The 27417-nt window shown below is 37.8% G+C and overlaps 1 protein-coding gene and 1 pseudogene across 1 annotated transcript in view; both read left to right on the top strand.

Moving 5' to 3' along the window:
* Positions 1–27417, top strand: part of DMD (dystrophin) — a 1939482-nt gene that overhangs the window by 376220 nt on the left and 1535845 nt on the right. Inside the window, exons 6-7 of the mRNA XM_090265340.1 lie at positions 3328–3500; positions 11832–11950. Of these exons, the coding sequence (XP_090121466.1) occupies positions 3328–3500; positions 11832–11950 (292 nt within the window). The remainder of the gene's footprint in view (positions 1–3327; positions 3501–11831; positions 11951–27417) is intronic.
* LOC149991675 (U2 spliceosomal RNA) lies at positions 13762–13924 on the top strand (annotated as a pseudogene).

The following is a 27417-nucleotide window of genomic DNA, read 5'->3' on the forward strand; positions in this document are numbered from 1 at the left end:
TTGCATAAGGGACTTTTTTGGCTAACCCAATATTTCTGCTGAAAGACTCACTTTAGGACCAACTCACTGTCTGACTGAAGATTGATCCTTAATAAAGATTTCTCGGTGATTGTTTTTTACGCAGGAAGAGAAGAACTGATTATTTTCTGCCGCCGCTTTTTTATTTATTTTCTCAGGAACATTAGCAGCCAACTGGAAGCAAAACCGTGCTGAGGCTGACAGCAGAATTAGGGACATGATGATGCTAACGGAGTTTTGGATTGAATACTGGGTTGTCCTTTAATCTGATGCATAGAGAGAGCAGTCTGGCTAAGCATGTCACAAATACGCCCCATTCATCATGGGAGGCTTACCTGGCTAGCGCAAATTCATCACCGCCACTGAGACAGTATCTGCTGATTCTGACCCAGGTTCAGCACGGGACACAAAGAACACATCCAGCAATCATTGCACATGGAGGTTGTGTACTTTCTAACTTTAGAAAATGGTGAAAAAATTATATAGCCAAAAACCATTTGACCTATTATTTTAACAGAGTAACTGACTAAATAAGCAGGTCAGGAAGGAATTAAGAAAACTGGATAATCCTCCCCTAACTAATAGATTTAGCTATCAAGGTACGGTGACAGATATATGCAAAGATTTCACATCATTACCACGTTTGCAAAACATCATCGCAAATACTTTTCAAGTATTTTAAAGTTAAATGTAATAGCCTATCCTAAAATTTGCATTGAATTTTTCATAAAAAGGTTGACTAACATTGAAAATGTTAAAATATGTATTTTCCCCAGGGGGATTTGTTAACTTCTGCGTGGATGAAGAAGCAAAATAAAATGTCCTATTTAGAATACACAATAAACATTCATCATCTGATCAAATGGTGGTGGTATATCGACCTTACACTTTTTTTTACACTAACCAAAATGAAAGCCCTTGGTTGTAAAACCTAATCACATTTATTTATTTAATTCCATCAAGTATATATAAGGAGCCTGTCTTATATAAAGAAGTAGCCTAGTAATCATTCCCATAATAGAATATGTAGATGCCTTGTTCTGTAACGAGGTGCCACTGCATTCTTGGAAGCTAGAAAGAAAGTGTTTAGAATGCATTTCGGCATCAGATTAGTAAGAAGAATGACTTTTGAAGTACAACAACCTGCTGAATGGTATTTGCATTGCACAAAGCCTCGAGGAAATGGTTCAGAAAACAATAAAAAATACAACCAAGAGTCTGACCTTTTCTCCTTTCCCAGGGTCTGGGTTTCCACTTCCCCTCAAGTGGAGAGAAGGGGGAGGGAGTGGGAAGAGAAGACTGTGCCCAGCTTGGGTCCCTGGAGCCTGTGCGCCACCACGTGACTCCTAGATATTGACCCAGAGCTGGCTGGCTCCTCTCATGCGTGGTTTGCGCATCCTGAGCTGTGCATCCTGTCTGGTCCCGCGCACAACACCCCCTCCCCACCCCGCACCATGTGGGGTTTAGTGTTGCCCTCCCACCCACCATGTTGAATCTCAGGTTCATTGCCCTTGACCTCTGCGGGGTGGGTGTGTTCAGCAGCCGCCTTCCGTCTTGCGCTCCCTCGCTGGACTCCGCCTGGCCATCTACTTCTCCTTTGCGGAAGCCATGCTGCTGAGTGACACGTGGCGGGGCGTGTGCTGGCCCGCGCTGGACTTACTGCCCTATACCAGGCAGAACTCATCCACTTAGTCATTACATCGCATAAAATCCTCGGACTTGGTTTCCTAGGCAACCAGGGTGTTGGGCGTCTTTGCTGCCAAGCCGCTTGCAATTGACTTCTACTTGATTTTGAACGACGCGGCCAAATTCCTCAAACAAGGGGACACCGCAGGCGAGACCATAGCTGACAAAGCGGAAGGACAGAATTAGGACGGGCGGCACCGAGCCACACAGAACCGCACTCCTGCACTTTGCGTCCAAGTGACCGCATGCATTGGGAAGGAGGCCATGACTTCTCACGGAGCAGCAGCCATTGTTGCTGAAGGAGGTGGCCTCCTCACAGAGCCCAGGTGATGTTCCTGAGCCCAGCACACAAAACAGCACCCCTAGGCCTGGCACATGAGCTCATTGTAATGTTTTGCACCATCTCTCCATATCTGCCCTACAGACCAGGGGACAGAACGCATAGAGCCTGCAGGGGTAGGGGGAGGTGGGAGGGGGGTCAAGGAAGAGAGAAACCACGTAGGGCCAACCTGCCAGGTCCCAGTAGTATTCTGTCTGCATTTGTTACCTCTATGCGAGGCACTTGGTCGAGAATCATCCTTCCAAGGTTCTTTTGTTTAGGGGATACCAGGTCCCTATTGATTCTCGAGGCACGGAGAAGACTGACCTTTGCCCTACCATCTAAGAGAGAATGGGTCTCGGTGCCACCAACTGGCACCTCACAGTCTTGGAGACCAAGTTTTTTGGTGACATGCCTATCCTGGGTCTAAGCCCGTTTCATAGAAAAGCTCCTAGGCCTGCTTAAAAGTTCCAAAAGATGAAAGATACCAAATAATGAAATAACAGTGACAGTGTCCAGGGTAGTTAGGCAGGCCCAGCCAAAGGCACTTTTTTGCTAGCACCTCCCGCCCTGCCCGCTGCGCGTAGGTGAGAGGTCCTCCAGCTCTGGACCCTGTGCTTCTAGACACCAGAGCAGGTCTTCTGTCCACCTCCTGAGAGGCGAGATGGGTCTTCTGTGTTCACCTAATGACCTACCTGTGTATGTATCTCCAATGGGGTTTTTACCTTTATTTTTTAAATACAAAAGCAGCTTCTTAAATGGCATTTCCTGCCTTTCTCCTCTCATTCTTACAACCTTGTATGTGTTGTTAAAGAAACATTCCTATAATGGTTAAGTTGCCCAATGAATATAATTCATTACTAGCAAAAGCAAAATTTGAACCTAGTTTTTTAAAAAGGTAAGCCCATTGTTTTAACCACTGTGCTATTCTTCTTATCCTAAAACAACTAATATAGCTTAAGTTTCTGGTTACGTCTAATACTTTGTACACTCTCTTCTCTAGCATATCTATTGAAAGTTAGAAGATGATCAATTCTAAAAATACAAAATTAATAGCTTAACATGGCAGAATCCAGAAATGATATTAGCCATATTCAGTCAGTGGTATATAACAGATACCAATCAATCAGAAGAGACTCCTAATTAGAATGGATTTGGTCATAGTAGAATCTATTATTTCTTATTACTAATTGACTCTGAAGTTCCTATTATTTATTACTGATGGTAAGGACATTCACATATAAGGTTGTGTGGGTCTTGTTCAGAGAAAAAATTTTCTTATGAAAATTTCTTTCCACACACAGGTCAAAAATGTAATGAAAAATATCATGGCTGGATTGCAACAAACCAACAGTGAAAAGATTCTCCTGAGCTGGGTCCGACAATCAACTCGTAATTATCCACAGGTTAATGTCATTAACTTCACCACCAGCTGGTCTGATGGTCTGGCTTTGAATGCTCTCATCCACAGTCATAGGTAAGGAGACTGCAGAGACATTGAATACTTTTTATAAGTATTGGTTTAGAGACTGATATTTTTTCTCCAGTGTGGTTACAGGTCATTTCCCACTGTGCAGAGTGTTATGTGTGTTGACCATATTGATCTAAACATTCACTGGAACACACTGAATAAGAATATTTATCCTGTTTTTCATGTAATACATCATTTAATTGTTGAAATACTGCATTAACATGAGCGGAGTATGAATGTGGTAATGGTAGAGGAGGGGATCAACCTATTTGAAATTGGGATTCTGCCAGAAATTCAAGGTTATTTTTTTTAACTTGGCTAAGAATACAGTTGGTTTTTCTATATAAATAATGTGTTAGTATGAGTTTATAGAGCTAAAAATGGTTCCATATCTCTTGTGAGGAGCTGTGGTAAAATTAATTACCATCATCAGATTAATAATTAGAAAAACATTTGGCTTGTCCCATACACACTTAGATAGCAAATACCAAAAGACCCTGTATATTTTTATATTTCAGGGTTAAAAGAGGCTCTGAGCATCTTAGCAATCAAGGCAAAGAGCAGACCGCAATTAATTCTATGACTCAGTGCTTAGAATATCAAAAGAAACAATTGTTCTGGAACATCAAAGTAATTGATACAGATGATGTATTATAGAAAAAAATCAGTGTAATTTAGTGAACCAAATGTCCTTAACTGTATTCATACGATATTATATTTTCTTTTTGTAGGTATATTTTATTGATTATGCTATTACGGTTGTCCCAATTTTCTGTTTTCCCCCTTTGCCCCCCTCCACCTGGTACCTCCTTCCCTCCAGCAATCCCCCCCACCCACCAACTTAGTTCCTGTCCATGGGTCGTGAATATACATTCTTTGACTTCTCCATTTCCTTTACTATTCTTAACATACCCCTGTCTATTTTCTGCCTACCAGTTATGATTCATGATCCCTGTACCTTTTCCCCCATTCTCCCCCTCCCCCTCCCAGCTGATAACCCTCCAAATGATCTCTATAACTATGATTCTGTTCCTGTTCTAGTTGTTTGCTTAGTTTGTTTTTATTTTTTAGATTCAGTTGTTGATAATTGTGACTTTGTTGTCATTTTATTGTTCATAGTTTTGATCTTCTTTTACTTAAATAAGTCCCTTTGACATTTCATTTAATAAGGACTTGGTGATGATTTTCTGAGGTAACAAAATAATTGTTTGCATTTTCTTGTGTAAAGAAACTCAGTAAATTAATTAGTAATAGTTCAAGAAAAAGCAAAACAACATGGTAAATACACATATAACACATTCACACACATATATACATATATATTATGTAAACATTATATATGTAATCTGTATAATACATTTACTCTAAGGAATATCTATGTTGGTTTTCCTATTATCCATCTTTTTTACCCAGCCCAGTCCCCAGGGTCAAATACATTGCCTTCTTAACTATGTTTGAAATGCCACTGGACTATCTTGCCGGATTTTGAATGCAGCTTATTTTTCTTTTCTTGATGAGTCTACCATTTTCCTGTGCCAGTCTTACTTCTAGAAAAGTCCAGAATACAGATTTTCATGGTAAAGTGCAATCCAAGAGCAAAGGCTCTCTAACTAAGCATCTTCGTCGGGGGGGGTGGGGGGGTTCTTGCTCCAGCTGGGCTTAATTAACCCCATCCAGCCTGAGTTTCCAGGTGAATGACTCAGCAACTTGATTTTCCAAAGGAGGCAGGCTCCCACTCAGTGGGCATGTTAAACAATGGCAACCAACACCTAGTTCTTCATAAGTATAACATGAAGAAAATTACTCCACAGCTTCATCACCGCCCAGTGAGAAGGGTTAGAGACATTCATTCTGCATTATTAGTCACCACTCAATTTATGCAGCCACATACTTCCAGTAAGGGCCCGAATATATTGATCTTGTACACATTTGCAGAGGAACAGAAATAGCAGGGATCAGGCTCTGTGGTCCTTTTTGGCTCTTCAACATTTTCTCTGCAAGTGGAAGACTTCAGTCCTGCCAGCGTGTTCATACACTACATTTGTTCATATTCTATTTCATGATTTCTGAATATGTTTGTAAGTAATACATTAAACATATCCAGATTGCCCCTCTGTGTCTGTCCCTGACCCACTCTTTTCTCTGGCAAAATATCTTCATTCTCTCCTGTCATGTTGAATGAATCATCCATAATTACCTTTTTATGCAAAACACAGTTACTTTTCAAGAGGTTTCTCACAGTTGTTAACGCTCTTTCATGAATCATCTTCCTCTTCTTTTGGTCTTTGACAGATGTTCATATTATTTATCTAAGAAAAAAATTGATTGAACTTTCTGTTCTAAGGTGACTGTCATTGGTATACTTAGGAACGTCATGAGGTGTTCTGATTTCAGTAATTGAGTGACTGAGCAATATGGAACAAAGGCACACACTTAATATAGAGCATTAGGGATTGACAAATAGCCTTGTCAAAGGTTAGGATGTTTGTGTCTTTATATCTATTTAATGCTAAATTTTATCTTAATATGTAGGAAATTAAAAGTATTAGGTTAAGACACAAAATCCACTACAGTGTCCTTAAAAGGAAGCCAGTTTCTATATGTGAGAAACCAAATGATCATTGATTAGAAGTATCAAATTATGCAGATCAGTTGCTGGAGGTTTAAGTTGCAATTAATTTTTCTCCCTAATTGCTTATTTTAATTTGTTATCATAGAAATAACACAGCAAAGGGTTTTAAAACTACGTCAGGCAATAACATGGATGGACCTAGAGGGTATCATGCTAAGTGAAATAAGTCAAACATGGAAAAACAAATACCATATGATTTCACTTACATATGGAATCTAAAGAACAAAGTAAGCAAAAAGAAAAGAAAGAAACAGGCTCCTAGATCCAGAGAACAGAGTTATAGTTGCCAGATGGAAAGTAGGGGGGGGGGAATCACTGGAGGAACGGGTAAAAAAGGTGAAGGGATTAAGAAGTACAAATTGGTAGTTACAAAATAATCCAGCATAGGGAATGTTATAATAACTATGTATGGTGCCAGGTGGATATTAGATTTATCAGGAGATTGCTTTGTAAATTATATATTTAACCATTATGCTGTACAATTGAAACTAATATAAAGTAATGTAGAATGTCAAATGTAGTTGAAAAATAAAACAATGAAAAAGTAAAGGCTCAATCCCATAAAATAAAATAAAATAAAATAAGATAAAATAAAATAAAATAAAATAAAATAAAACAGCCAGGAAAAAGTAAGTTGGAGAGTAGTAGGGTAAAGGAGAAAAATTAAACAAAACGTGTCTTTGTGTTGTCGCTGGTTCGATTCCCAGTCAGGGCACATGACTAGGTTGCAGGTCAGGTCCCCAGTTGGGGGCACAAGTGAGAGGCGACCACACAATGATGTTTCTTTCCCTCTCTTTCTCCTTTCCCCTCTCTCTAAAAATAAAATAAATAAACAAATTAAAAAACAACAACAAAAAAAAACGTGTCTTTGTGACCCCAACCCCTGGCCATCACATTCTATTTCCTAGAAGTAGTCACTGTCCCCAACTTTTATTCTTTCTGATGATAATATTTATGTATTTTTATTTTCTGAGTAGTTGATTTCTGACAGTATATGGATTTACTTCTTAACATGAAGCTGTAAACCAATAGTAATCTTTGACTGTAATAAAGAATAAGGAGCATTTATTTGAGCAAAAGGAGCTCTAGTCCCAGAGACGGTGTTCCACCGAGGCAAAGAGGAGGCTACCTTTTATGGCAAAAGTTCCCATGCAGGTTTTCAATTAGGGCCATTTTATGTAAATGAGGAATACAAATTAGACAGCTTTGATTGGACAGGCCAGGTGTCAGTCCTCTGGTAGAAAGATAAAACCAGGGTTTGCCTGCAGTTGTTGAGTCATGGCAAACAAGCAGGGCATAGTGGGGAAGCTGAGAGTTCAGTCTCAGAAGACCCTCTCAGTAAATGTCTGCTAGGCTCGTATTATTTATAAAATAAATAATAAAATCTTGGGGTTTCATCTCAATGGACCAGTTCCTTCTTGAGGTTTACATTGGATGAGTCTCTCTTGTCGGGGTCCACAAAGCCCACACATATTACCCCTTATCCCCATCTATTTCCCAATTTGATTATTGTATTTTTATAAATTTTTTGTAACTGTTGCCTGTATTAATTACAGTGATAGTGGTGCACCTTTTTTTCAAGTTTAGACAAGATCTGTTGATTCCTTTATAAGAAGAATGAGGAAATGATCACACTTTTACCTCCTCCCTTTTCTCCTCTCCACCTTCCAGTTTGTTACTATATTATCATTCTTGCATCAACAATGTTTCTAACATTTATATCTGTTCTTAAAGCATAGTTGTTCTTGATTCTGTAAATTGAAAAGGCATTGTTGTTACTTTATAAGTATAATTAACCATAGAACAAAGTCATAGAGGTTAATGTTTTTAAGCAATTATTATTTTGCGGTCATTCTTCTCAGTAAAAGATCCCATCTATTTCTCATGACATGGAAACAATGAAGGGCCCCACTTTAAAAATTAGAGAACTAAGTTATGTGATTTACCTAAGACCATTTGGCTAATATGTGGTGGAGCAACAATTTTAATTCATAGAGGACTTTGTTTATCTATTAGTCTGTGTTGTCTTATTCAATATGTTGGTTTCTTCAAAAGATGGATGATCCTTGGTTGTAGTCTATGTTAGCACAGGAAAGTATGGGCTTTCCTCTGCAATTGCTCAGTTGTACAATTCTTCATGCATTTGAAAATCATAGTTCTGTAAAATGTTAATTAATGTTGAATTTTAACGATTTAAAGCAATTAATTAGAATAACTTTAACTTTAGAAGAGACCACAAAGGTCGTTCTGTATAATTCCTTCTTTTTAAAATGAAGATACTGAAGTTCAGCTAGATTACCTCTCTTAGATAAGCCCTTGCCTGGGTGATTAGTGAGTGGCCAAAGAAAGGGGGAAGGGATGAAGAGAAAAGGGTTTGAATGCAGAAGCAATTTTATGTTTTCCCATCACGCTCATTTATCTTTGCTTACCTTACTGTAGGAGACAAAACTGGTTGGCCACATCCCCCTACCTATATTCCTTTTTACTCCTGTTACTGAGAAATGCAGAAATTAAGATGGCACAGAGGTTGCGTAGTGGAGTTCAAGTTTCCCTACATAGTCTAGAACTTAATTTTTATTTCTTATAGTCTTCCCACTGTTGGAGGCAGCTCTGAATTTATACATATTTTAAGTTCTAAAAGATTGTTAGCTGTTTTGTGTAAGTTTGAGTATTTAGGGGAGAGTAGATTTCCTAAGAAGTGTACAAAATTTTGGTGAGTTAATCAGGCTAGGGGCAATTGAAAAGGGGGAATGAGCGTCAAATGAGAAATAAAATTAGACCTGTATTTTGAATTTGGTTTTAGAAACTAATAGGTAAGCCCATCCTGTAACTTCTTCCGTTGCAAAGTATGATTTAATCAGGAGTCTATGGACAGACCCAAATATCCTAAAATTCTGTGTAAATTCTATTTAAAGTATGGACAGGTATCTGTGGAGACATTTTAGAGCACTGATCAGATTCTCAAAGGTAACTATGATCCCCCCCCCCCAAAAAAAGAAGTAAAGGACCACTTAAGTAATAGTTTCCAATGTTCTTGGGATAAGTTGTAATACCCTAAGTTAGCAGCCAAGCCCTTTGCAAACTCGTCCCAATCCCTCCCCATAACCGTATCTCACACCACTTGATATTAGAAATCTGTCAGAGAAGCCAGTCTGTGAGGTCTTAACTGACTGAGCATATTGTGCATTTTTCTCCCCTAAAAACTTTGATTCTTTAATAGCCACACAACTTAGAATTCATTTTCAAATATATTTCTTAAATATAATCCCAAACCACCATTTAAGACTCCCTTAAGTTTTGAAAAACTTTTTTGAAAAACTTTTTTGACCTCAGGTGTTAAAAAGCCTTATATGTTATCTGTAGTTTTCACATTTAGAATTTATTTAACTTACTGATGTAGCTTACTAGATGTAAAATCCTTATAGGCTAAGAACTGCTCCTTACACTTGGTGTTTTCTCTTATTATCAAAGTGATACTGATACAGCACATCAGAGAAGGAAAACTCTGACTCCAAAAAACCTCCGCTGCCTTGCGGCATACCTCTTCAGGGGAAAGGCTAAGGGAGTAAACCCCGACAGAAAATCCGGAGCCGGAGTCCCTAAGGCAGTTCGACGTTGTAGTCAACACCGGCAACTCCTGCGGCGCACCTGAAGCCAAGCTGTATTGACTCCGTCTTTCCCTTGGACCCTTCAGCTGTGAAGAGAGGGGGGGTCTGCTGCATGGGCAACAGCAGACCCTCCATATCACCCTGCCCAGGCTCTGTAGCTTCAGCTCCACTGGAGAGGACACTCCAGCGTCATCGCAAGATGTCGATTCAACACGGGAGGAGACAGATACCGTGTCACTCCCGAGTCGGACTGCACAGCCATTCTCGGCGGTGCAGATAGACTCTTAAGAAGCTACACCATCGTCTCTCGAGACGGACGGCTGCCGACGACAACTGATACAGCATGTTCTCATCCGTTTTCTGATATAGTCAAGAAATATGTATTGAACTCCTACTATGTGCCAGGCTGGATTTCTAGAAATGAACAAAACTGGCAAAAAAATAATATTCTGTATTCTACATTTCACTGGGGGAGACAGATACTAACAAAGAAGATTCATTAAAATTTATAAAATGTTAAGTAGTATAGTAAGTGCTAATGAGAAAAACACAGAGCAGTGTAAGTTTGATTTGGGAGCAGGCAATGCTATTACAGAGCCCCAGCCTATGCTGTTCTGGAGCAGCTGTGGGGTCCTATTGTCCACTGCCAAGAAGCGTGACTCCCAATACAAAAGTTTGGTAGAAAAAGTTAAAAAGGTTTATTTAAAAAATTTACAGATTCAGAATAACAGCAGATGTCTGCCATTAAGTCCCACTCCCTTTAAAACACCCAAAAGCACATAGTCCTGCCAAACCAGGCCAGTTTCAGAATACCCCAGTGAAAGGTATCATCTTTCAGAAAAGCAAAGTCTGTGGCTCAATATTCCTAGTCACAGTTCAGCATTCCAGCATCTCCCACTAAGCCGTGCTTAGTTAGGCAGGTCCCCGCAATTCCAGCCTCATCAGCTGTACTGCCGTGTTCTCCAGGCAGGATTCCCAGTGGGTCCCCTCTTTCTTACTCCTGCTCTTAAGTCAATGCTGCGTGGCACCTTCTTTCACACCAGACCTCCTGGCCGATGGAAGGAGGGGGGTCCTTCTACATTCAAACTGCATCGCCCCTACATCTTCATGGCTCCCCCCAATTTTAAATGCTGACCTGGAGTCCCACACCTCACTGTTATGAAAAGTATCTTAAGCTAAATAATCTGCCCTTTTACCAGTCTTTTACCAGACAGCAGCACAGCTATTATCTAGCTACCAGCCTGCCATAGATATTCAAAGTACCTTAAGAACTGTATTATCTCCTTCCCCCACCCCAAAACCACGGGCTGTGGGGACTTTGAGGACCGCACTCTGTTACAATATTAGATGGTGGGAGGGCAGACAAGGAGTCACCAATAATGCGACTTCGGAATAAAGACCCAAAATATGTAGAGTAAGCCATGCTGATGTCTGGGGGAAGAGAACTCCAGGCAGGGGGAAGAACAAATGCAGGACTCTATCTAACCAGTTTGAGGAATATGAAGAGACAAATTCTGGGTAGGTTTCTAGCTACGTGTTGTATGAGAGTGAGTCATCCGAGTTTGCTCCGGGGTTTCTTGTCTGAGCAAACTGCAAGTTTGAACTTGTCTTGGGTTGTTGAGGAAGTGGGGACTTGAAGAGAAGTAGGGGGCTTTGGAGGAGTGCCCTGGGATGGGTATAGAAGCTCGGTTTTAGACGCTTGAGTCTCGCGATAACTCGTAAGTGGAGATAATGAGTAAGTAGAAAACTCTGCATTCGGAATTCAGGAAAGAGGTCTGGACTAGGTTATTAGAATTGCAAGTTACATAATTGCAAGGATACAATTGTAAGTGACTGGTATTCAAATCCATGAGATTAGATTTCATTAACACATTTTTATTGCTTGGATTAGGTAGAATAAATTCTGCTTTGTTTCTGGTAGGATTTTTAATGAAAATTGTACCTTGATTAAATGAAAAACTTTATTGAGAGATAATGAAGAGTACCACTTTTAAGGAATGTAGATATGGGGGGGGGTCAATTAAAAAACAGAATTGAAGGGAATTTTTGAAGCATTCTAAATTCATATTTGTCTTTGTGTGTGTGTGTGTGTTTCAGGCCAGACCTGTTTGATTGGAATAGTGTGGTTTGCCAGCAGTCAGCCACACAAAGACTGGAACATGCATTCAACATTGCCAAACACCAGTTAGGCATAGAGAAACTGCTGGATCCTGAAGGTTGGTACATTTCTGGGCTACCACTGTTGTTACTGTACTTGATTGAGTGTTCATCACCATAGACTTAACAGTTACAGAAACTAAACACAAAGCAGAAATCATGCATCGTATGTCTTTCTATAGTCCAGATGTATTTAAAATGTTCTATGTACTTGCAATATATTATGAATTTTTCTACATGATTTTCTCCAAATAATAGTATCTAAAACTGAAGTGTAAAATGTTGGGAAAAAATGCCTTTGGAATGTATATGCCTCGTGCATGGGGCTTACGACATTTAGAGTACGTTGACTGCAAATCATAACAAAAAGTTCATGTTTTGCTTATTCTACCAAGAGATTTGATACACTAATCAACTATAATTAATTAGCCACTCTTGCCAGTTTCATTCATATACTCCATAAAGGGCAGCATGGTGTACTGTTTAAATCAGGGAATCAATTCGTGCCAGTGCTTCTGTTATAATTTGTTCCTCTGGGGAAGCCCTCCATTGGATGGTTATCATTTCCTGCTTCTTTAGTGGATGGGATGAACAGTATTTATAGTTTTATTATATTACACTTAAGTAAATTTCACCCTTATTTCTGGTGCTACATGGTCATACCCTCCAGGCACAAGGATTTGAGGGATAATAATTTCCTACCTCTGCTTTTCTGCCTATAAGGCACTTTTCTTATTTGTTTGCCGAACTCCTTGAAATTGCAGACTGTTTCCACTTTCTTGAGGCTTTATCGCTCTCTAAAAGCAGCAGTTAAAGAAGCGGTGTCAGTAGTGTTGATATCTGTGATATGATCCAAGCTGATGTTTGGGTAGGGTTACATAATTCACTGGCCTCTGGAATGTAGAGTCAATTCCATATAAGAAGATCCTCATGTGGTGGTGAAAAGCTCAGGAATAACTCAGAGGACCGCCTTTCATCAGTGACTGATCATCAACCAGAATCAAATCCTCAGTGCTGCAGACCCAGAAACCTGACTGCCTCATCTTATTGCTAGCAAATTCATACGGTGACGGTGGGAGTGGGAGAATTCACTTGAAACAAGCTCAAAAAATGATACAGCAATCAAACTGGAAGTAGTCATTTTAAATGAGATATTTATCCCATTGACCAGAATCCACTTATCCAATTGATCAACATATTGTTCTTGGTGAGCACCTGTACCTGGGAAGGAAAATTGTAACAATGCAAATGTGTCTCAGGTTGGAATCAAATTAAACTCATTAGAAATACTTCTTCTCCTTTAGGTAATGCATAGCTGAGCACTGACTCCTGTAACCTCTTGTTGCTTCAGTAGGTGACCAACATCCCTCCTGCCCCAGTTTAGCTCTAAGGGAGAAATTGCATCAATCGTATTTCCTTGCTTTGTAGGATGGGGGAGGGTTATCTCACTGTTGACTTCTACTGATTTACATGCTTTTTCCAATTCCATTAAGGTAGAGGGCAGCCGTAATAAAAATATGTACTCCACCCCCTGAGAATAAGAGCTACAGTTTACGGATTTGAAAGATAAGCCTGTTAATAGTATTTTGGATTTCATTAAATGCACATGTGGTAGTCAATTCCCGTTATCTGAAATATATGCTGTAGTTATTCATGTGTGTGCACCCTGTCCTTTCATAAAATAGTAAGAGTAGGTTTGAAATAGATATTTTTCTCGTTAAGTGATAAAAATGGCTTTTGATCTCTAAGACCTCCTTTGAATCAATGGAATAGGGGTAGCTAGCTAGGCATCCACATCAAAATCAGAAAGTATGGATTGATGAGCCTGTAATCAAAAAAAGGGCAGACACATAAATAATGTATTTTTTTTATCACTTCTTGGCCTTTTGGCTAAGATCAAGTGTAGTGTCTGTTCTTATCAGTTTAACATAATGCGTTTTATAGCATAAAATAGCCTGATATACCCAATTCCATATATTCTAAATGGAAAGTGTATGCTGAAATGCACATCATACAGGCCTACAGGAACACCATTGATAGCCCCAACTTGACAATTAAAAGTCAACCAAATATAATATGAAATACAAGTTGATTAATAGAGATAAAACCACTGGTTATAGTTTCATTTTGCCAATAAAGTCTGATCCAAAAAAAAAAATTTCTGTTACAGAGCCCCAGCCTAAGCTCTTCTGGAACAGCTGTGGGGTCCAATTGCCTGCCACCAAGAAGCGTGACTCCCAATACAGAAGTCTAGTGAAAAAGGAAAGGGGGTTTATTTAAAAGTTTTATAGGTTCAGAATAAAGGCAGGTTTCTACCGTTATATCCCACTCCCTTTAAAAGACCCCAAAACACTTAGTCCTGCCTCCCCCTGCCAAACCAGGCCAGTTTCAGAATACCCCAGTCAGAGGTACCATCTTTCAGAAAAGCAGAAGTCCCAGACTCATCATACCGGGTCACAGTTCAGCATTCCAGGCATGTCCCACTAATCCGTGCATGGTTAGGCAGGTCCCTGCAATTCCAGCCTCACTGGCCGTGCTGCCGTGTTCTCCAGGCAGGTTTCCCAGTGGGTCCCCTCTTTCTTACTCCAGCGCTTCATCCAAAACCGTGTGGTACCTCCTTTTGCACCAGACCTCATGGCAGGGGGTGGCAGTTGATTTTGGCATTCTTTGAAAGCATGTGGCCCCCTCCCTCATTGCTCCCCCCTATAATGGCTGGCTGGCTGCCCTAATTTTTAAATGCTGACCCTGAGCTTCCTACGTGACCTCCTACCCTGCACCATCCATACTGAAAGTCACATAGACCTTTTACCATGTGGCAGCACAGCTTCCCTTCAGGAAAGGCACTGCTATCACCTTGCCATTGTCGTGAAAAGTATCTTATGCCGTATCATCTACTTCTCCCCTTTCCTCATCCCTCAACCATGGGCTATGGGGAACATTTCTGTTTTGGGGACATTTTGCTCTGTATCCCATTCATTCCTACTGATGTACTCCCTTCTGTTAGGTTTCAAGAGGTTGGCAGAGGTAGAGAAGGCCAGCAGTCAAATGCTGAACAGGATGGTTTACTGAGTATGTGACATCAAGGGCTGGGGTTGGGGCAGACACCAGCAGTGAGGGTCAGGGCAGGGTGAGTTTTTAAGGAGTTCTGAGGCTTGGAATGTGGAAATAGCACAGGACAGGCTAAGTTGCCCCCTTGTACAGCCAGCAGGTTGGCGATTGGCCCAGTTGCCATCCCCTGATAGCCGCCTGGGTCTAGGGCAGCTAGGGGCAGGGGAAGGAAGGTGAGCTGCCTTGTGGCGGGCTTTTGTTTGGAATGGTGGGCTTCTTCCTCACACCTTCCAATTCAAAGCACATTCTATCTCCTAAAGTTGTTCATTAAAATTCATTTATGGCTGTCAGTAAGATGAGGATTCAGCATAAATCTTATATGTTTTGGTACCTCTGTTTCTGCCAGTGTTGGGGAAATACCCAAATATGCATTTAAAATTTATTCCTCAGTATTTTTCAAGCAATGATATCAATAATAATTGAAGGAAAAAATACCGACTAAATCATAAGGATATTTACTTGCTGAGACAGAATAGCACCTCTTAGCATCTAAGACTTAGAACATTCTCTTCAATGTATCTAACATGCGAGATTCACAGACTTATTCATGCCTTGTATGGTAATTACCGTTGAGAAGTTCATATTTTTATTTAAGTAAATATTGATTCTTTAGCTTACACATGATTGTGTCAGCTACTCTCCAAAGCCATTTTTACTTCATATCTAATATGCCCCTTAGGAGGTTAATGAAACATTTTGCTTTATGTTTAGAGAGATTTTTATTAGTAGGGAATTGAAGTTACATTTAGCTTCAGAAGTACCTGCCAAAAGTGTTTTTAGAATTTTAAACATATGCTTTCTTGATTGGGTTGGTTTATAAATTAAAAAGTCATTGAAGTATAATTTGGAGGTTTTTATATCTTGCATATATCAACTTTGTTATGCTTTGTTTGACCTTAACGGGTGTTTTGAGACCTGAGGTTTGGTTTTAAGTGGAATTGCCTTTTAAAATAAGTAGCAGTTACATTAACATAAGCAATTTCAGGAACTGTTTCTGGTGTGTTTAAATGTTAACATATGCAAAAATTAGTACTACTAGGGTAAAACTATTTAATAAGTTATGCATCTTTATGCTCATAGATATAAAAGGCTTATCTCCTTCAGAATATATTGTATTGTGAATCAGATGATTCACTTCCTGGCATGATTTTCCTATAAGACATGCACGGCACGTACGTTGTTGCTTTCATATACATTGTTTACTTCCCTGATTTTAAACAAATTGGTTTGTTTGCCAATCTGTACAATACTTTCTGCATTAAGAGAATGCTTTGTCAGATTTTTCTTGTGAATAATAAAGTGAAAAAGTTCTTTTTAAAGGAATGAAAAAATGAGGGATAAAAGATGGTGCCTATTGTAGATGACTTTTGCATACATATTACCGTAGTATGTCATTTCCATTTGGAATATGCACTGTGATGCAGAAATGCCCTCACTTTGTAACCAGAGTAACTTTAAAATGAAAAATTAATGATGAGAGTCAAATTTGATGAACAGTTGGGCCTGTGAGAAATATTTGTAACCTCCAAATGACATTTATAAACCAATTAGCTTGGTTTTATCCACTTCATTTGAACTTCTGGCGATGGGGACACAGGTGCTATTTTCTGCTTGGCTAATGCCAGCATCACCCTTCAGTTGTTTTTGAGAGTTTACTTTTGCAAGAATTAGCTCTGCCATTTGGAAAGTTTTACTCCTGAAATGGTCTCAGACTCCACTTTGCATGCATGCAATGTATTAGTCTTTAAGAAAACATTCAAGGGCGAACATAACATTTGATATAAATGAGAAGACTGTCTTTAAGTACTCTTATTTGGATTTGGTAATGGTTGTGTGAACAGGTGCTATTTTGTTCTTCCATCTTTGTTCCAACCATCACATTTTGGTACTCGAAAAACAGGAAACTCGATAAAAAAAAAAAAAAAGAAAAAAAAAAACAGGAAACTTGAATAGTAGTTTACACCAAGTGGATTTGAAAGAGTAAAACCATACAGCTGAGAAGGATGTTGTTCACTTAACCTAGAAGTTGTATGGATATGTACACTTGTTTCATACCATTTACATTGCTTTTTTCCTAGAACTCACTGTAGAATACTACCTTTGTTTTCAGAAAATGTAACAAGGTTGGAATATATTCTTCTTCTTCTTCTTCATGTGTACAGTGTTTCAACTAGAAATTATTATTTTAACTTTCTCAGATTCTTTAGAGCCAAATTCTTTGCAGTGCAAAATGTTCTTTATTTTATATAGTAATTAAGTGTTTTAACTGAGCATAATATTCTTCAGTACCATCCATGCTGCTGCAAAAGGTAAGATTTCCTCTTTTTTTATGGCTGAGTAGTATTCCATAGTGTAAATGTAATACAGCTTTTTTATCCATTCATCTACTGATGGGCACATGAGCTGTTTCCAGATCTTGGCCATTAAAAATAACGCTGCAGTAAACATGGGGGCACATATATTCTTTCGAATTATTGTTTTGGATTTCTTCAAATATAGTCCCAGAGGTGGAATCACCAGGTCATAAGGCAGTTCCATTTTTAATTTTTTGAGGGTAAGTCCATACTGTTTCCCACAGTGGCTGCACCAGTCTGCATGAAGGTTCCCTTTTCTCCACATCCTCGCCAGCACTTGTCGTTAGTTGATATATTAATGTTGGGCTGGGTGAAAAGGCGAAGGGATTAAGCAAAAAAATCCCAAACTCATAGACAAAGAAAACAGTATGGTGGTTACCAGAGGGAGTAGTAAAGGCTAATGGGGGTCAAATATACAGTGAAGGAAGGAGACTTGATTTGGGGTGGTGAACACACAATACAATATACAGATGATGTTTTATAGAAATGTATACTTGCAACCTATATAATTTTACTAACTAATGTCACACCAATAAATTCAATAAAAAGGCATTTTAATAGTGCATACATAAATAAAACTGCCAATTGACTTTTTAATAACAAAGTAACCTATAGAAAATATATATTCCTTTATACTGTTTTGGATTACTGATTTATATTATCTTTGGCAGAGTCTTTAGAGATATTACAAGTTATTATCTATAACTAAATCCTGAGTTTTTTGGAGCAAGAGTTCTTAGTCTAGTTATTCTGCTATGGAAAATAGAAAGTATCACCATCTGCTTATGCAGATATGATAATAACAAAATAATGTTCCTGCTGTATCAGCAGGAGACCACTTTTCCCAGGATTTCTTTTTTTAAGGAATATTAAAATTTGATCATTAAAACCAAATTATATCACTTAATACTGTTAAATGTAATAATAATGAAAGTATTTCTTTAATTTTGAACTTCAGTGTATTGAAATTGCAATGAACAAATTAGAGATGGCATTATTGTATTAGCAAAGGAATGGGGTACATGAATAGATTTAGTGTTGCTATCTCATTTGCTTAATGTATATATTCAGCATATCTTTTAGCAAAGGAATTTTGAAAACACTGTGTTAACTAATTTAGACATACACTTTTATTAGCATTGGTTAGAATAGAAACTAGCATTGATACATAATGAGGCTTTAGAGAAACCAATGACCAGTATAGAAGCCCAGAGAAACATGATTAAAATATTCCTAGCCTGTCCATCATTTGAGAAAAGGTACTTATTAGAATACCCTTGACTATTCTGGGTTTAATTCTGAATCTTAAATTTTTTTTACACTTCTCTTTTTTGTAAGCAGGCATATTACATTACTAGTTTTCAATCCACTGCCACTTTAATATAATTTAATGCATTTGAGTTAAAGATGACTTTGATTTTAATAAATCCTCAGATTTATCATTGCTACAAAAGAAAAAAATGCTTTAAGGGACAATGAGACAGCACTTTGTACATGAAAGTAATACTTAGAAAAATAAATAAATGAAAATTTCTATATGGGTAGGAGGTTACAAATAATAGTATATAAATATTATATTAACCTAAAAATCAGGATAAAGATTATTTTAACATTGCAATACAGATAGTATATTAACATTAAGATATTACCTTGCAGTCTTCTTATTCCTGAGGGAGAACTTTTGTTTATTGTCACAATAGAAATTTTTAAAAAGTATGTTAATACCTACTTCCTAGTAGCCTGAAAATCTAACAAGGGCATATGATAGAGAAAGCAGGGGCGGGGAGAAGGAGAAGGAGTGGGGAGGGAGAGAGAGAGAGAGAGAGAGAGAAAGAGAGAGAGAGAGAATGAATACGAATTTTGTCTCTTTTTGATAACTATGTTCGATGTTATTCTCAGTACAGATAACATAGAAAACTGAGTATTTTCAGGACAATTTGAACCAATCACTAATAAATTGAAGCAATTTTCCAGCTGATCCATTTCTATTGTTTGGATGACTGAAATAATTGGATATAAGCATCCCAAATGTATACACTTAGACAATAGGAAACCTGCGAAATATTAAAAATGATACCACCTGTGTGTTTGCATGTCCTCGACTTATCCTTTATACCATAATTTGTCATCTTGTGCTCATCTTTTATGTTCTATTTTATCACAATATTGCCTTCATGGAAAATAGCTTCGTTATATATTTTTAATCTCTCCTAGGAGTTGATTTGTTAAAATAAATACCATTCATTGCTATAGTCAAGTAACATAGTTTCTCCCTTGATTGTGGAATATAAATAATGAAATATAATCTAACCATGCAATTTAAGATTTGCATTATGGATAAAGTTCTATACTAATTTTTTTCAGAAGCATTTGAGTGTAATTCTTGCTTAGATAACTGGGAATCTCTTTTCAATTAGTTACCAGGATGCTTTTAACAAGTATTTTTAAGTAAGTAGGGGAAACAATATCTTAGGCATTTATAGTCACAATAAATGATATTGAATGACTGACAGGACATCTATAAATTGTTTAAACAGTTGGGAAATCTATCCACTACGTTCCAGTGCCGAATGACATATAATGTTTTGTGGGTGGTGTCTGCAGATACATCATCACTAGCAGCTCATTAGACTGTTAAGAAAAATACATTAGAAAGAAATTTGGTGCTCATTTTCTTTTTTATAATTTCTGTTTTTCATTGTTCTATTAGAGTTGTCCCATTTTTCCCCTGTTGCTCTTCCCTGTCTCCCCCCCCCACCCCCTGACCACAGTCAATCCCCTCATGATTCTTATTTATCACAGAAGGCTGTAGCCTTAATCCACAGCATTTTGAATATTTAATGATATTGAAATAATAAAAAAATGGTATAGTTTTGAAATTTCTATGATGTTTTAATTAAATCAATGATAATGTTTAAAAGTAAAGCATATGACATTTTTATTCATTTCATTTTCTTCATAATAGAATTAACTGTGTTTGATGAAAAAGTATGGGAGATATCATAGTACTTGCAAAGTAATATCTTCAAACATTAAAACTGAGTACTAGAAAAATAGATATCAGATTATACATGTTTTCCATTTAAATAATGTATAAAAATGTGTATTAGCCATTTAACAGCTAGAATATGAACTATAAGATGAAAAGGTATTCATTTACAATAATATTTCAGTAAAATGATAATGAACTGGGGTCTTGGTAGCTGCCACTTGAGTCATAATGTTACAGAACCCCTGGGCTGCTCCAATTGAACAGAAATCCACGGGCTGTTTAGTTAGGGGCCCGATTGCCCACCGCCAAAATTATAACTCTCAATACCAGAGTTTAGTGAAAAGAAAAAGAGTTGTTTATTTAACAGTTATATAGATCTACTTATTTGCAGATTTCTGCTGTTAAGTCTTATGTTCTTTAAAACACCCATAAACACATATCCTTGCCTCCCCCTACCAAACCAGGCTAGTTTAGAAAAGTTAAAGATACCGTTTCCCTACTTTCTAAACACAGTTCAGCTTTACCAGTAGCTGCCAATCATTCAATCCTGATTGGGAGACCTCGTCTGTGTTATGGGGTCCACCAGCTTTTAATCCAGAACCGCGTGGATTTCCCAGCCTCCTTGTAAACTGCATGGTTAGTCCTTTGTAATCCGCATGGAGAGCCTTCCTTTTCAAAGCACCAAGGTAAGTCTCTTCCTTAAAACTGCATTGTCAGTCCCAGTTAAATTCATATAGTCAGCCTCAGCCTTAGCCAAATCCTCACAGTCAGCCTGGCTAAAATGTCTGCCGCTTATTTTTAAATCCCTGACTACATCCTCTGATGCAGTGGGTGTAGTAACCAGTTCTGACCATTCGCAGAACCTCACACAGGCTCTGTGTGCTTTTTCCATACCATCCCAAGATCCAGGACCCCTCCCATCTATCTACCTGAGGCCTTGGATGCATTAAAGCCATTTTGCATAACAAAGACACTAGCCCCTAGCCTCAGGCATATGGAGGCATCCTGAAAGCTGCTTCCTTCTCCCCATCCCCCAGCCACAAGCCTGGGGGTTTTCGGACACCCCTGTTTCTGTAACAATAACAGGATAGTTTAATTCTCATAAAAATGGGATTTAATCCTTGTCAAAGACCAGAGTCTACAGTACTCTTGTGGTCATACTTAAAAATAATAAACTGTACTCTTAGACTTATTGTCTTATGGCAAACTGGTGGGGTTAGTGGGTCAAATGCTATCCACTTGAGAGAGGAGAAAGCTGTTACAGCTATTAAGTGCTTGGGGATGTTATGGATTATTAAATTTTAATAAGGTGGTTGAAACCCAGTGTTTTTACATTTTAGAAATAATCAGTGTTCCACAGTATCATTTTTGGGAGATTTTTTCAGTATTGCTGAATAAACTCTTACCTCATATTGAAGCACAGTTTTTCCCTCAAAAGTTTTTCTAATTGATCACCAGTGATGTAAATGCAAATATGCAGAGTTCTGTTTGGTAAAACTAACACCAAAATTTAACTAGGATGCTGATGTTCTAGGAACCTCACATACTTTATCCTATTTCTTCCCCACCATAATTCCAGAGCAATGTATCCTTACTTTATAGATGAAAGAACTGAGGCTTAGAGAGTTTTACTAAAACCAAGATTACACAGCCAATAGGTAGATGAACTGGAATCAAATCAGAGTCATCTCTTCTCGGTCCTGTTATTTCCGACAGGACTGCCCAATAAAATCATGTAGGGGAGATTAATGAAAACATTGGGGTTGAAGCAGATATTTTGATTTCATTGGTCTGAGGTGGGGCCCTGACATCAGCAATTTTTAAAAGCGCTTCAGATGAAACTACTATAATAGCCAAGGTAAAAATAACTGCAGTAGAATTCCACGAGATATGCCTTTTTAGAGGATAAAACCTACAATCTGTTGTCCCAGGTTTTGTTCAGACATCTAGCGTTTTCTTCCTCAAGAAGTAACTAAGCCTCCTGCTCAGATCTTCAATTACTGGGGCTTTGCTTATTGCTAACAGCCCCGTTGTTAACAAGAAATGCTTTGTCCACCAGATAAAATAGAACTAGGCTAACTGTCATGTTAGACTGGCTACCAAAAATGTTCATTCTCTTTAGGATTAAGGGGCTTGCTTTATCTCCAGTTCACACAGTGTGCTCGCTCGCTCTCCATTGCTTCTGTTTATTACTTCACATACATTTTCTGATAGAATGGTGTTCTCATTCATATACTGATTCTGCCAAACATTAGTCCAGGATAACCTGTGCGCAGAGGTGGTCCCTGATTCTCTGTCCTTTTATGTATTTTTTCTCTGTTCTTTTTCTCTCTCATTTTGATCCTAATTAATATCACTCTGCCCTGCCATCAGCAGTTTGATGATCCCTTTTTCAGCCACTAAGTATCTCTTTCATTGCCACAGCTGATAAAGCCTTCAGAGGAATTTTTAATTGCTAAGGGATAATGAAAGAAAAGTAAAGAAAAATTTAAAAATGGCAGTAAAATCTTTTCAGAGTAAAAGTTTGTGATTGTATCAGTCCATTTAAAAGAAACGAATGACTTTAGTTAGCTTCATGATCTCTGATAATAATGCCTCAAAGAGGTTGGCTTTAATCAATGGCCATTTATCTAGGATTAGTCTTAGTAAACAGTCTGAATTTCAGCAAGATACATGACTTTTAAGTGACAGGATTTAATGGTCATTGAAGCCTGCAATATCACTGCAGTTGTAAAGGGATCAAATTGGCAATCACATGCACAGATGCAATAGAATGTAATCTAATACTGCATTTACGTATATAGAAGGATACAAGGCAGGAGGTATTCTGGCATGGAAACTTTATGTTATTGGATGGCCCAGAAGCAACCAAAACACGTGTTTGCCCCTCTTCCACATGGAGTGTATGTGGCTGCTGAGGACGAGAGCCAAGGTCAGTGTGGGCCACTTCACACAAAGAAGCTAGAGCCTTGATTTCCTTCCACTATTTAACACCACTCTAGTCCTGAAGGATAAAGGCCCACATGTCACTTCATAGTCTTCTCTCTGACTAGTCTTAAGAGTAGTCTTAATGTCTAGCAAACACTACCCAATTATCTTACTTCCATAGTTCAAAGAAAACAAGATTCTCTGGTTAGTTTCCTAGACAAGCTTAGAGGCCTGATTTTAACCTTTTATTTACAGATCTAACTAGCCTTAGATGGAAATCCTGTTTCTGCATTTGATAAGTTATATGGCACTGTGATGCTTTCTGAGCCTCAGTTTTGTTCGTGTGCAAAGTAGAATCAATAATACCTACCTGATATAGTTACCATGAGGATTAAGTGAAATAAAACCTGTGAAGTATGCATAGTCAAGTGTCTGGAATAATGCAGAAATTAAATGTTACTTCCCTTTCTATACCTACAAATTAATCATGCAAAGCTGATCTTCCTAATTATTTTGCCTACCTCTGGAATCCATGCTGACTCTCCCCAAGGTAAATAATTTCTCATTTTAAACCCCACTATTCTCTCTGTGACCTTTCCCCACCTCCAGTTTCCTGATCTGAGGGCTCTTGCTGATTCACAGCTCGATTTCTGGATAGTAGTCCCTGACATCCTAGAGATCCAGAGTCACGGTAGACTTGAACTATATCTTGAATTCCCCAGTGGTAACATGGTGGTAACATTGTATTCTCTCTCTCTCTCTCTCTCTCTCTCTCTCTCTCTCTCTCTCTCTCTCTCTCTCTCTCTCTCTTTCCCCAAGAGTTACACTGAAGGTTTCTAACAATTCTCCTGTAGGCTGGTTCATAATTATAATACCTTATTCTTGTAATTGTCATAATATATGGGTTCTTGAACTGGTTCCCAAAAATCTCAGGAAAACATGTCTTTGAAGCCAAGAGTAACATTTGTGCAATAATGTTGATGTGATCTGGTGTAATAATTACCTAACATTTATAAGTGCTGGGCACAGTAATTGACATTCTAGAGGTATAATTTCATGTTATTCCCACTACAACCTTAGAAGGTAGACACTATTATTATGGACATTTACAACTAAGGAGTTTATGTAACTTGCTCACATTACTCAACTAGCGAATTGGAGGTGATATTCTCTGCTTGTAACTAATACAGAAAATAGTTGTAATTACAGAATATTTCTGTCTTCTTCCCCTGAATTTTTCCTTTGTGTTGATTAAACAGTTACTCTTTTTTATTACAGGGCTAATTGACTTTTAAAAAATAGAGGGACATTAATCAGTTGATTTCACATGCGCTGGAAATAAATGCAAAAGTCACACAAACTGGAGCCAGACTAAGAAATGTTGGATTCTGTCTTTACTATTATGTCATCTTCAGAGAAGAGTTAAATAGTTACTCAAAGTGGAGGGTGTTTACAAGTATTGCAAGTTTGGGATCCTGTCCAAGCCACACTAAAGTTACTTCTCCCCCCCCTCCAACCTCCTGTAGAAATAGAAAGTGGTAGCAAAATCGTCACTCAGGATATGCCAAAACATCTCACCATCTCAAATATTTCCTCATCAGCTTGCCATGTGAACATCTCTTATCTAGATTGGAATGTCCAAAATATTGATTAGAAAGAAAAGACAGAGAGACAGGATTATTATCCTAAGAAGAACTAAGTAAAAATGTCATTTTACCTAGGCTTGAATATCTACGTTTCTGTGTGTGGCACGTTCTTTTGCCCGGATTCATTATTTGAGCAGTTGAGAACTTGGGTCCGTATGGAACCAGCTGGGCAAGTGGACACCTTGGAGACGTGTTTTAAAAACTGTTTCACTGACGTCCTGTCAGGAGAGACACTGTAAGTGAGAATGTTTAAGTGGACTGAATATACACAGCTCAGGGAAAGGAAGTGGATCTTTTGGTAGCTCTTGAGAACTATTTTGATTTATTTAAAATTGATACTATTCAAAAGACAGGAGTACATGATGAAGCCCTTGATAAATGTACCTCACATCTGCTAAAACATAAGAGTTGATCACGACGTTGTTGTTCATTGAAGGGAGTGGGAACATAGACAGCAAGAGGTGGGGAAAGACTAGTCTAGAACACTAAGAATCATCAAGTAGTTGAGTGTTTGGAGAACCTTAGGTTAGAAAAGGCTGAAACATAAGGAAATCCTACCCACTGCAAAATGTAATCAACAGACATAGAAATGAGTAAGATATAAGTTCCTGGATATAAATTAAATAATTGTACGTCATTTTATTCATATTTTTGTGTCTCTACTTTTTCTTTCACCAAAATATGTAACAACTGCAAGTTAAAAGTGAGACAAAAATCATAAAATATAGAATAATAAGGAACTAGGAGATAAGAAGTTAGTTATTAAATTTTCATAATGCAAATAAATATGGTTTAAAATGCTAGTTGCAGTGAGATTTCACTAATATACATTTTCTATTAAATGATATTATCTGTGTATTCTTAGTAAGTGCAAACACATACTTTAAGCAACAAAGTGTATTGCAAAGGAAAAAAGATGATAACTCCCCATTCTTTTTCACCTTAATCTTAATATATACTGGTGAGGAAAATGGCAGTCAATGCTAATTAGTGCTCAAAGGAATGTTCTCATTTGTGTAAAGTAAGCTTTCCTGAGATAGATCAAGAGGCACTAAATATAATAATTCTGAGAATGTATGAAAACCTTTAAAATTAGAATTTATAGTTAGAACCTAAACATTGGTTACGTATGTAAACCAATTCCATCATTATTATGGAACAGTATTATTTTATCTAAAAGAAGTGTCTTTTACTGTTTTGAATGCATATAGATTAGTCTAAAAAATAAAAAAGAATGATTTTATAGAGTTCAGATATTCAGCAAGTGGCTGGATAGCCTTGGAGTTTTTTCCCCAATGGATTGATTTAACCACACCATGAACAAACTAGAAATTTTGGAGCCTGCCCTTCTAAATCTGACATTGGAATTTGTTTCTGACACTTACAAAGCTTTAAAAATTAATTATTTTATTAATTAGAAATTTATTTTAATAAATCAAACACTTATTGATTGACAACTTAGTATAAGAAAGAGGGCGGTAGACTCCAAAAGCATTGATAAGAAAAAGATACAGAATCTTCCAAGGAGTCCACAATTTAATATGTGCCAAGAAGCAAGTATGTATAGGTAACTATTATACACAAAATAGAAATCCCCACAAGTTAAGTTAACATGTGATAGAATTTTAAAAACTATGAAACTTGTTTGGGAATACAGTAACCTTCTAATAAACGACTGAATGTTTATGTCAAGTGAAAATGTGGATATAGGTCAGATGTTAAAAAGAGCAAAACCCATTGGATTGATACCCTTGTCCTATTTGGATTCCCTAATCTTATTCACTGGACTTAAATGCATTAAATAGTAAAGGTGATTTTGGAGCCAGAAGCTAACATGTTCTATTTCCTTATTTCCTTCAAAGTCCATTGATTTCTTAAATAACAAGATCCTTTCTCATTTTGAATAAGGTTAAATAGTCTTTGTTTTCTTTTTAGTGCATGTAATTTCTAATAAAAAGTTCTGTATTTTTTCCCTCATGTTTAAGGCTGTTCATTAGGACTGAATCATAAAGTACCTTGAGCAAAAGTCACTGCAAACCCACAATTGTGCACGCATATCTGTGCACAGATGCAGACATGCATAAGTTTGAGCAGTACATTTTTAAAAGTTAAACCCAGTGCAATCAATCATCTCTAACCTGAGAAAAAGCTCTTTGAACTATTTCAGTCAACATTTACAAGAGAAATTGCCCTGTAATGCACCTTGGGTTCTTAACCTTTTTCGGAGCTATAGAAAAGCTGCTTCTCTGTAAAGGTAATATATATTGCCAATGAATATATAACGGAGGCCATCTACTTACAAAACTCTGAAAATGATTTAGTAGGAAGAGTTGTTTTATTAGCCTTCTGCTTTTAATGACTGAGGCCATCCTGGGACTATTTAAAAGATGATTTAATTTGTCCTCTGCACACATGGATGAGTTCAGGGTGTTTCTCCCCCCCCTCCCCATGAATCAACCATGTTTGCATTGATGTTAAAGACATGGGTGAAGAATTTT

This window comes from Furipterus horrens, unplaced genomic scaffold (assembly GCF_987537825.1).
Source record: "Furipterus horrens unplaced genomic scaffold, mFurHor1.1.pri manual_scaffold_17, whole genome shotgun sequence".
NCBI lineage: Eukaryota > Metazoa > Chordata > Mammalia > Chiroptera > Furipteridae > Furipterus > Furipterus horrens.